General features: G+C 35.2%; 1 protein-coding gene across 2 annotated transcripts in view; it reads left to right on the forward strand.

Annotated features, from left to right (window-relative positions):
* The window catches only part of NAA15 (N(alpha)-acetyltransferase 15, NatA auxiliary subunit), a 92,570-nt gene extending 81,123 nt beyond the window's left edge, over positions 1-11,447 (forward strand). The window contains exons 18-20 of one of the 2 annotated variants that reach the window (XM_025385047.1): positions 5,682-5,828; positions 6,948-7,045; positions 8,689-11,447. In XM_025385047.1, the coding sequence (XP_025240832.1) occupies positions 5,682-5,828; positions 6,948-7,045; positions 8,689-8,889 (446 nt within the window). In that variant the 3' untranslated portion in view covers positions 8,890-11,447. The remainder of the gene's footprint in view (positions 1-5,681; positions 5,829-6,947; positions 7,046-8,688) is intronic. The other variant, XM_025385048.1, reaches the window with a different exon arrangement.
* Positions 11,448-11,713: the final 266 nt, after the last annotated feature.

Below are 11,713 nucleotides of genomic sequence, written 5' to 3' on the forward strand. Positions count from 1 at the left end.
AATTTTGAACCATATTTCGTTATGTAAAACTTCTTAGTAAATTGTTTTAAAATTGAAGAATCTCTTTGAAATGGACTGTTTTCTCCTTATTTATCTGTATTGTAGATCTGAATTTGCATGAATTATATTTTCTTAGCACAATTCAAGTCATAAACCTTTTTGTTACTTTAAAACAATTATCTGTGTCTTCAAATATTTTGGCAATCAGATCAATTAGTTTTATATTAGTTTTACTGTAAAGTAGAACTACAGAATTTTAGACCCTGAATGGTAGAATGTTACAGTAATTGTCTCTCATTTCACAGTGGGAAAAATCTGAGACCTTAAAAGATGACTTATTCTAGGTGTCATAGATAGAAACTTAGTAACACAACAGTGACTACAGCCCACATCTTCATATTGTTTTTTCTACTGTAAAAACTGTAAATTTATAATAAAGTACTCCTGTAGTCAGGTCGTATTGTTATTGTTTGGATTTTTAAGTGACTGGTGGGGGAGAAATAGAACCTTTAACAGAATAATCTATAGAATTTGGAAATAATATTTACTATCTCATTGCCAACTCCATACATTTAAAACTGAGGAAATTAAATCAGGCATCCCAATCACCAAAAAAATGCTAAATTATCCCAATTTAGAACATCATTTTGGCCAGGTGCAGTGGCTCACACCTGTAATCCCAGCATTTTGGAAGGTTGAGGTGGGCGGATCACTTGAGGTCAGGAGTTCGAGGCCAGTCTGGCCAACATAGCGAACCCCCGTCTCTACCAAAAAATACAAAAATTAGCCGGCCATGGTGGCACATGCCTGTAGTCCCAGCTGTTCAGGAGGATGAGGCAGGAGAATCGCTTGAACCTGCGAGGCGGAGGTGGCAGTGAGCTGAGATCATGCTACTGCACTCCAGCCTGGGCAACAGAGTGAGACTCCGTCTCAAAAACAAAAAAAAACACACAAAAAAAACACATCGTTTTGACTTTCAAGAAAGATTAGACTTAAATTATACTTACACTTGTCCAAAAACTAATTTGTGTTACAAAAACTGAATTGTAGAAGTATTTTTCCTCAATTTTTAAAAATTATGAAAGTAATAATATAACCATATTATAGAAAGTAAAAGAGAGAATTGCTGTATTTAGTAGTTTGTTTCTCTTTAGTTTTTTTTTTGGGAGGGGAGTATAAAAAATAACTTTGCAATCATGGGTCAGAAAATTAAGGATATAAATAATAGTTTAAATTTATTCTCAGTTAAGATGGAGTATATGTAAAGTATTTTCAAAATGAAGCATTTTCAAAAATAACATACACATTGTTATATACTTTATACATGTTTTCCTGAAAGGTAGTAAAATAACCTAAATCCTTTTGAGTTAGATACTTTCTTTGGAAATACAAATGTAAAGTGACGTATTTAAATGTATTTGCTTATAATCATTATGTAGATTGATTAACATGAGTGTTTTCTTTCAACAGTTGGTTTCTGAAAATTAAAATACACATGGGCGTAGAATGATTAATAGTTATAACTACTGAGTATCTATACTGGCTATTCCCATTGCTCTGTGTGTTCAGCTGAAATCATCACTTTACAAAGTGATCTAATTTTGACTGACTTTAGGCAATGAAATTAGGTTGTGATTATTTGCAGTGGTAAAGAGCTGTCTCTTAAAGGCCTTTAAGAAGTTGGGTAGACCGCTTCATTGCCTTTTTCGAAAATAAAGGCATATGTGAAAATACAGATATCCAAATAGTAGCATATTTGTTATACCCCAAGGGTTTCTTTAACTAAAATACTTGGTACTTTAAAAAAATATTTAATTTAGAAGTAAATTTTCAGGAATACATTTGTCATGTTAAGATACACTGTTGTAACTGCTTCTTTACAAAGAAACCCTCACAGACACCTTTCTGGAGAGTATGGAGGAAAACAGTGCCTCCACACCTATTTCATCAGTTGTGGAAACTTTGCTGAATGAATGTGGATTTTAGCATGGTTACTGGCACCCTCCAAATCTCTAGAATATGTTGGTTTAAAACAATGTTATTACTAAATGCCACATGCAATTATTTACCATATAGGAGCACTGTCTTTGTCTTATTATGAGAATGATTTAATACCCTTTGAAAGTTTTTTTATGATTTTAAATTTTAAAGTTTTAGGACTTAAAACAATTAAATTATATTTCTGGTCAGTGCTAAGTAAAAGATAGGCGCTTATATATTCTATTTGTCTTATTATTTTCTTAAATGTTTATATTCTCCTAAGTGCTTTTAAAATTAGCACTGGCTGCCTTGATCTACAGTGAAACTTAGGTCTTAAACTCATTTTTCTTTTATCTGCAGAGATTTTTTTTATACTTATGTATCTCTCCTCCAACCTTCTTTAATAATCTAATTTATTGTTTATTATTTAAACCTTGTTTAATACTTATTAAATTATTAATTAAATTTTTTATTTTTTTAAGCTTTGTTTAATTTTCTCATTTATTTTGCCATTTTGAGTTGTAATCACTTACTAGGTTGTGCTGTAACCTAGTAGTGAACAGTCATTACCTCACACAAAATAAGAACATTTTCTACCCAAATTATTGACAATGCTAGCTAGCCTGAGAACCCTGCACAGTCCCTTTTGCTAAGAATCAGCCACCTTTTCATTGTGCGTTTTAACCATTGGTGCTTGCTTAATTTATTCGTTCTGTTAATAAGCTAATAGCATGAACCAAACATTCCAGTTTAAGATGTCAAAAGACCTAAATCAAAAGCGCCTTAGAAAAGGTTTTATTCCTCTTCTCGCCCATCAGTTATTTTCCTTGATTCCCAAGACTTATTACTCTTTCGTGGAAGGTAATTGAGTTAGTAGGGGATTTTATACTTTCCTGAGGCCTTGATGTTTTTTGTCAGTTTTATCACATTCAAAGGCTTTTTAGAGTTTTTCTCCCCTGTCCACTAGTCTTTAGCAGTAAATGGACATCTGATAATCTGTGACATTTTCTTAAAGGTACACGTAAAATTTCATTACACAGAATTCCATAGGACATTCTGGGTTTTACTGCAGTAGAATTTTTTTATCCTTTTTGTAATTGATATTTTCCTGGAAGTTACAATTCTAGTTGTCTGGAACTGTAATTTCCAAGAAAATATCCAGAAAAGTTTAGGAGAAAATTAGTAGGCCTCAAACTTTTTGGAATCAGCTATTAGTGAAGTTATTTGCTTCTAATTTTGTAGAGTTTTTTTTTTTTCCGCAGTTTTAATTTTTCTGGGAGATTGTTTAATCTGATTAAAACAAGTTAAAAAAGATAATGAAAACCATAAAAATCCCTTGCCTATCCCTGTCTTCATCAACTATGATACAAACAATGCAGATACTTTCTACATGTAAAGTATCCTGAAAGCTTTTCAGGCAAACCAACAAGGCCCATGTAAATAATTTTTATTGTACAGAAGATACATACTTTTTGAGATAATTAATGTTCATTGCAGTTGGCTGTAACCTATTTTAATAACTTTGCTTCCTGTTCTCTCTCTATTCCTGCTTCTCCACTGAAAAACAAGTATTGATAAATTGTCAAAACCAAGTTGAAAGTACAGCCATAAGTTAAGCTAAAGTATTTCACTATAGCTCATTTACTTGAACCACCCAGTTTTATAGAATAATAGAAGAAATGCTATTTAACCAACAAAGAGCATGTCAGTGAATTATTCAACTAATAATTATGCATAGAATATTTCACTTAGAAGATGTTTCCTACTGAGTTCATTATATTTTTTAAACTTAGATTAATGATCCATTGGCAGGATAGTGGGTCATTACCAGCACTCAAAAACCCCAAATCGAAATAGAATAGTGTAGAAAAAAATCAGCATATGTTACGCACAGTAAGTGTTCTGTGAAACTTTTGCTTCACATAAGGTATGGATAAGGAATATGTATTTGTCTCAGTACAAATACCCAACTGAAGTGAAAATTTGAAAGCCATCACCATAGTTCCCAGCCATAAGGAAAATCTACTTAATGTTTTCACACTATGATAAAAATAGTAACTATGATTTATTGACTACACCCCTATTACATAATTAGCACTTTTACACAGTAGCTTTTCCTTACTGTAAACCTTTTAGATTAGATATCACCCCAGTTTTATAGAACAAGAAATAGGTTCAGAGAGGTTATGACTTATCCGAGCCTGGATCCATACCCAAGTCTACTAACTTCAAAGCTCCAGACTCTCTATACCAAAATGATAATGAAACAAAGCGTAACTTGGATTCAATCCAGAGGAATTAGGGTCTGCTTTCTCTAAATCCCAAGGCCTGGGAATATGATGACAACAGTGCATTTATTTATTTATTTATTTAGAGACAGAGTCTCACTCTGTCACCCTGGCTGGAATGCAGTAGCATGAGCTTGGCTCACTGCAACCTCCACTTCCCAGGTTCAAGCTGTTCTCCTGCCTCAGCCTCCTGAGTAGCTGAGACCACAGGCGCACACCGCCATGCCAGGCTAATTTTTAATTTTTAGTAGAGATGGGGTTTCGCCATGTTGGCCAGGCTGGTCTCAAACTCTTCATCTCAAGTGATCTACCCGCCTTGGCCTCCCAAAGTGTTGGGATTACAGGCGTGAGCCACCGTGCCCAGCCTATTTATTAACAGGAAAATGCTTTGGTGGTCGTTGGGAGTTTATTATATAGTGATAGCTCAATATACATAGTTTCTGAAATAAAGGTCAATAACATCAACCATATTTTGTTTTGTTTTTAATTGAAACACATGTGCTTTACTTGGGTATAGAGGAAGATAGAAAGGGTGAGGAAAATTTGTTGTCTTCAGCATTACATAGTTGCTGTGATACTATTTACCAGGTAGGTTGTTGCTTTGCAGACCTTAAGGTCGAGGAGGGCAGCTCTAGGGGTTTAGAAGGCTGTGAAACTACATGTTTTTTCATCTACTTTGCTTACAGTTCCTTTTTGGAAATGAATCTTGTGTTAATAAAATTCTTTGAACGCCTTTAGAACACTAGATTGTTCTGCTGACATATATTCTTTTAAATGTATATTGCTGGGCATGATGGCTCATGCCCAACAATCCCAACACTTGGGGAGGCCAAGGCAAACAGATCTCTTGAGCCCAGGAGTTTGAGACCAGCCTGGGCAACGTGGTGAAACCCCATCTCTACAAAAAAATAGAAAAGTTATCTGGACATGGTAGCTTGCACCTGTGGTTCCAGCTTCTCAGGAGGCTGAGGTGGGCAGATCACTGAAGCGTGGGAGGTTCAGGCTGCAGTGAGGCATGATTGTGCCACTGCACTCCAGCTTAGGTGGCAGTAAAACCTTGTCTGTCTCAATCAATCAGTCGATTTATATAGGTAAGCTCTTTTTGCAAATGTTAAATTATCAGTAGATTGTTTTTGTATATAATTGCCGTGTTTCATTGGCTTCATCATTAAGTAATTTAACTCCTACAGGCCTGGCGTGGTGGTGCACACCTGAAGTCCAAGCTACTTGGGGGGCTGAAGTGGGAGGATTGCATGAGCCTGGAAGGTTGAGGCTACAGTGAGCCATGGTTGTGCCACTGTACTCCAGCCTGGGTGATAGAGCAAGACCCTGTCTCAAACATAAACAAAAACAAACTTTTGTAAACTTTATCAGAGTATTCAACTGCTAAGATTTTATTTTTAATTTATTCAGCAGTGTGTGAAAGTAAAGATTTACCGGATACAGTTAGAACAGTATTAAAACAAGAAATGAATCGTCTTTTTGGAGCAACGAATCCAAAGAATTTTAATGAAACTTTTCTGAAAAGGAATTCTGATTCATTGCCACACAGATTATCAGGTAATCACTTTATTTTATCTTTTCTTAGCCTTCTAAAACAACTTCAGTAATTTTAATGAATCAACAATAATATAAGGTACACATTTTTAGAATGGAAGTGGCAATGTGTATATGTTACATTGTGATCCTATGAAAACAGGCAGCTTAAATAAGCTTCCTAAGCTGGGTACAGTGGCACATACTGGTAGTCCCAGCTACTCAGGAGGCTGAGGCAGAAGGATCACTTGAGCCCAGGAGTTTGAGACCAGTCTGGGCAACATAATGAGACCCTGCTTCAAAGCAAAACAAACACACACACACGCGCGCGCTTTCTATACATTTTTAAATTTCTTACGGCAAAATAATGACTACAGATCAAGGTCAGTAGCCTCTTCTGGTTCAGCATTGGCATTACAAAGAAGCAAGTGTAACTGAACTTGAATGTATATCATAAAATGAAGGTAGAGTTTTCTTTAATTTCTTCTTTCATCTTTGGGGTCTTAAAATTCACTCAGACAGGACCATCCTCTTCCATTTCTCATTCTTATGTAGGTATCAGACTTGACAATGCTAAACACCTGAAATTATCTTCACAGTTTGTGAGAAACCTAAGGCAAAGGTCTGTGCCAATGAGCCAAAATCTGACCTTTATGGGACCACATAGGTAGTACTTTTCAAATACCTGGCTTAAGCCCAGCAGCTTTGTATGTCTTTGTGGAATCCTGAATTCAGCATTTTGGCTCACACTGTCAAGACAGGATAGTCCCCCAACCTCCAAATTATTCTGCTTATTTCAGAAAGAAGACTATCATGGTCCCACCACAAAAAGACAAGTATTACTAGAATGCTTGTGTTTCTTCATAGTCTCCTTTACTGTGCATGTTTTGCATATACATTCTATTTTATTGGGTAGATATACGTGGTATACCTCTATCATTCTCTTACTTTGAATGGTTAAGCTAATCCCCTTAGAATTATTATTTTTTGAATAACAGTGTCTCAAGTAGTTGTTCCCATTCTTCTAATAAAGTGCCACATCCTCTGTGCACATGTATCTTGTTTGCCTTTTATATTTAAATAAGTAGAGGATAAGATGTTGGTTTTACCTTGAAATAAATTTCCCATTTCCCTCTCATTTAGCTGCCAAAATGGTATATTATTTAGATCCTTCTAGTCAGAAGCGAGCTATAGAGTTGGCAACAACACTTGATGAATCTCTCACTAACAGAAACCTCCAGGTAAAGAGTTTTTCATAATCTCTCTGTAAGAATACTGAACTTTTTTCACCAATAGAAATCACTGGTTATTTATACACACTGTTCTTTAAATCATTATGAACCTGGATCAGAAACAACTTATCTTAAAATTTATTTAGGCTACTTGGTATTCAGTAACTAGTTTCACATCTGTAGCTTGAAATAACTTTTTAAGAAATATGTTTTAATAAAATCATATATATATTCCATAGTCATTTTTGGATTTCACCTCATATCTGCATTTCTGAGCAAGCAGTGGTCTCAGTGAAGATTCTAACATGTTTAAGATGTATTTCGGCTAGGCGTTGTTGTTCATGGCCTGTAATCCTAGCACTTTGATAGGCCAAAGTGGGCAGATCACTTGAGCTCATGAGTTCAAGACAAGCCAGGGCAACATAATGAGACCCCATCTCTTAAAAAAAAAATCAGATGTGGTGGCACTGTATTGCCGGCTACTTGGGGGACTGAGATTTGAGGATCACTTGAACCTGAAAGGTTGGAGCTGCAGTGAGCTGTGATTGTGTCGCTGTACTCCAGTATGGACGACAGGGCAAGACCCTTTCTCAAAATAAAGAAAGATGTATTTACTAGGGGCTAAATAAAAATGCTTATTTTGTAACTTGTAATACAATATGAGATTAAGTTAAATAAAAGTTAATATGGGTATATTGTAAAATACTGTAGTTTAAACTAGAAACAAATGGATAGCTACCTCATGTTATAATTTGCCAGATAAACATGTATATGCTGAAAGACAGTTATTAATATATTCATATAATAGCAAATTGAAGGCAGTATCTTTAAGAAAGAAAAGTTAGACTTGTTAGTTGTACCATTTAGATTAGAACCTGGATTTAAAGTTCTAACCTAGGTCCTTTGTAACCTGGATTTAAGTTGCTTTGTAACCTGGCAAAGTTTGTAGGGATTTTTGTATCTGGAAACTAAGTAGCATTTTCTAAGTGAAAATATTAAGAAAGCAAATATAAGAAATGCAAGTCAACATGAATCAACAAAAAAGATAAGAAGCAGACTTACTTAGGGGTTTGGTTGAAAGAATTACTCGTTTTCATGAACTAATTTTTCTTGCAAATAATCATTTCATGTTTGAGACATTCTTTTCTGCTTAGTTTTTGGATGTGCCTTAAGATGCTCTTTAATTTGAACACAAGGTTGAATACAGTGTTTGAGTTTGCTGGCTGGTTCTAAGCTTTCAAAAATATTAAAAGGCATACGTGCAGTAATTGATATTGGCATTGTAAATCTAGATGTTTATACCCAGGGCCAGGCTAGGCTGAGGTAACATTGCTGCCTAAGGTCATTCACATGCTGAGAGTGAGCGACTTTTTAAATATAGCACCCTGTATACCTTGCTTGCCTCACCATAGTCCCATTCCGGTTTCTACAGTCATCCCTGCTTAGCCTTTTGTATAAATCCTGCAATTCTGGAGAAATGGTTAAATTAGCCCTTGAAGAACATTCTAATAGAATGTATATCCAGGAGTAAATAGCTAAATATGTGTATTTATTTCTTATTTTAGAAATCTCTTGCTGTTGAAATGTCTAATAAATTCACAGTAAGAACCTTTTTTTGACCAGTTATAACATGACTTGTTTTCTTTCCTTAGACATGTATGGAGGTATTGGAAGCCTTGTGTGATGGTAGCCTAGGAGACTGTAAAGAAGCTGCTGAAGTTTATAGAGCAAATTGTCATAAGCTTTTTCCTTATGCTTTGGCTTTCATGCCTCCTGGATATGAAGAGGATATGAAGATCACAGTTAATGGAGATAGTTCTGCAGAAGCTGAAGAACTGGCCAATGAAATTTGAACATCACTAAACAAGCAAATGGAATGACTTTGGACCATATCTAGTATATAATATTTTTGTCACGCACCTGCTGCATTGCTCTAACTTACACAGAATGAGAGGAGTAAATGTTCTTGCCTTCAAATAGTGTTTTACGTTTTTTATCCTGCTGAAAAAGTATATATAAAATATCTAACATTACAGGATAGAGGTTCAGTTTCTTAAAAAATTAAAGCTGCTAAAATTGAGTGGTTAAAAAAGATACCTTATCCTATTCCTACCCACCCACCCATGTTTTTAAACTAATTTATATAAAATCTGGAGGCTGTTACAGCTAACAAAGCAGGTGTGTGGCAGAAATATTACTTTAAATTTGTCTTGTGAGATTTTACTATATCTCAGACAGCATAAATGCTGTTTTAGCACTGGATTCTTTCACTGAGCACAAAGAGTTGTTGGGGCTTTAGCATCTGACTGATTTTGTTACGGGGTTGATTCTGACCATAGGAAGTATGCAATGTGAATCACTATTTACAGAGAAACCTACAACAGATGCTTGATGTTGTAGAAACTGGGACATATAGATACCAAGCAAAATTATAAGAAACCTATAAGGTGTTCAGTACGCTTGTGTTTCCAAAATTCACTGTACATGATCAGTTTGGTGTTCTTGTACCACAGTTTTTAACTGAAGGAACCAGTTGTAACAGTCTCAATTTTAACTAAAACTTGAAGAACTAAAACAACAATGCAAACCTTTCAGCATTGTTTGGCCAAACTTGTTAAAACTGTAATGCAAGAACCAAATGCACTGTGATGTGGCACCAACTAATTAGCAAGCATGAATTTTTCACCCAAGAGTGAAAAAAGGAAAATCTACCATGGCTTGAAGTTAAACAGCAGAACTCCTGACTACCATTCTATGACTGATCAAAAGACTAATAGTTAAAAACCTCAGCAGGCCTTGTTCACGATATGCAGAAAAAAAAGTGCTGCAGTTTAGATACCTCTGGAATTTTTCCACAGTGTCACAGGTTTGTAATACTTGAAGCCCTACATTTCTAAGAATATATTTCTTGCTCAGTCGTTTCAGGCAAGCCCAAGACTTTGTAATTTTTAAAGGGCCCAAGATTTTTTTTTTTTTTTTTTTTTTTCCAAATAACAGACCAGCTTCTTTTTCTTGCAGTTACAGATGTAATTTCCTTTTTGTTGTCAAACATAAGGTACCAAATATGATGCAATAAATTGTTTTGAAAAACAGTTGTGTGAATATTTCAACTAATCTGTGTTGGGCTTCTGTGAAATACACAGGTGGAAACAGAGGTGCAAGCCAGAGGCAATGTAATAATGCTGTAAGGCTAGTGCAGATGGGAACTTTTTAGAAGGGGCTAAGTGCTGGTGTCAGGGAAATTCTATAATGAAGTAGAATGCTGCTCCTGCATTAAGATTTCATTGAAGGCAAGGATGGTGGCAGGTACTATGAATGTAACTCATAATTTAAAAGGAAAACTAAAAACTATTTTGATTGGGAAAATGAGCCTTAATTTGTTAAACCTATACACTGAGAACTAGCCTCAGGCTTAATATTCTCATTGCATTTGCAGGATCTGAGCAAATAAGATTAAGTAAAATGAATCAATTGTATATATAATTGACCTTTTTGTGGAACATGTAGTTTATAGAAAGTATACTCTAAAGGGAATTTGCCGAAGACCTTTTACTGACTGAACAGTTGTGCTACAATCAACCTTTCATAGTACATAACCTGCATTCCACATCCCAGTCTAACAGTTCAGTAGTGATGTAAAGAGAAGTACAAACTGAACTCCAGTGCTTTGTTATGTTTTATTAACTGGCCCTGTCTCAGGAACATCTTAACAGATGGCAAAAAAACAAAAACTTTTTTTCAACTCCTATGAGTGGCAACTGAAGTTTTTATTGTTGGGAAAGAACACTAGTCCTACCTCTGCCACTAATGAGGTGTTTGGAGGAGGTACCAGCCATATAATAGGGGGTGTATGTGTGAATTTTGTTTAAACTCTACTGTATATTGAAATGAAATTCATCTATTTGTCTTGACAATGTTCAAATGATGTAGATTGTCTCAGAATGAATATTCATAAGTACTCAGAACTCTTAAGATGCAGATGCCACCCGTGAGGAGCTAAATTCCTAACATGTATATTGTATTCCAACCCAATTTTACTGGAACTATTGAATAAATCTTTTATTTTCTTTCAGGTTTACTTGATAGTGGATACATTGGTGTCAGCGGACCTTGACTGGGTTCATTTTATGTCCAGACATCACCCCTGAAACACTGTACTGTACTATCTTGCTCTGAGTAGTATCAACTGGATCGTCTCTCATTTGCCTCATTCATCCTATTAATTTCAAATGATACTGTGGGGGAAAAACAGGGTTAGAAAAACAAGTGGAAAAAATGGAGTGATGTTGTAATCTAAACAAGTGCCTTATGTTTATTGCTAAGAACTGGTGTTACCAACCCTTTTGAGAAGAAAGGGTCTCTTGACCTGTATTAACATAGGAAAGTAAAGTTCTTTTTGTTTTTCTTTATATTCAGCTACTCTTGTCATTTCTCGTTGAAAATCTAAAATCTAACTAGGTTAGTTTACTCAGCTTTAATTAGATAGTTGAGTCATATATTTTCAACATTTTTCTGTATCTTATTTATTATGCACAAAAATAAAGTGTGATCTCTAATAGCATGGCTAAAGGTAATGCCAATATTAGTGAATAGCTTTGCTGTGGGCTTTATCAGGCCCTTGTTTTTCACAGTGTTGTTTGTATTCCCATGTTGTATTGCTATTAGAGCTGTGAAATG

The sequence above is a fragment of the Theropithecus gelada genome, chromosome 5 (genome assembly GCF_003255815.1).
Source record: "Theropithecus gelada isolate Dixy chromosome 5, Tgel_1.0, whole genome shotgun sequence".
Lineage (NCBI taxonomy): Eukaryota > Metazoa > Chordata > Mammalia > Primates > Cercopithecidae > Theropithecus > Theropithecus gelada.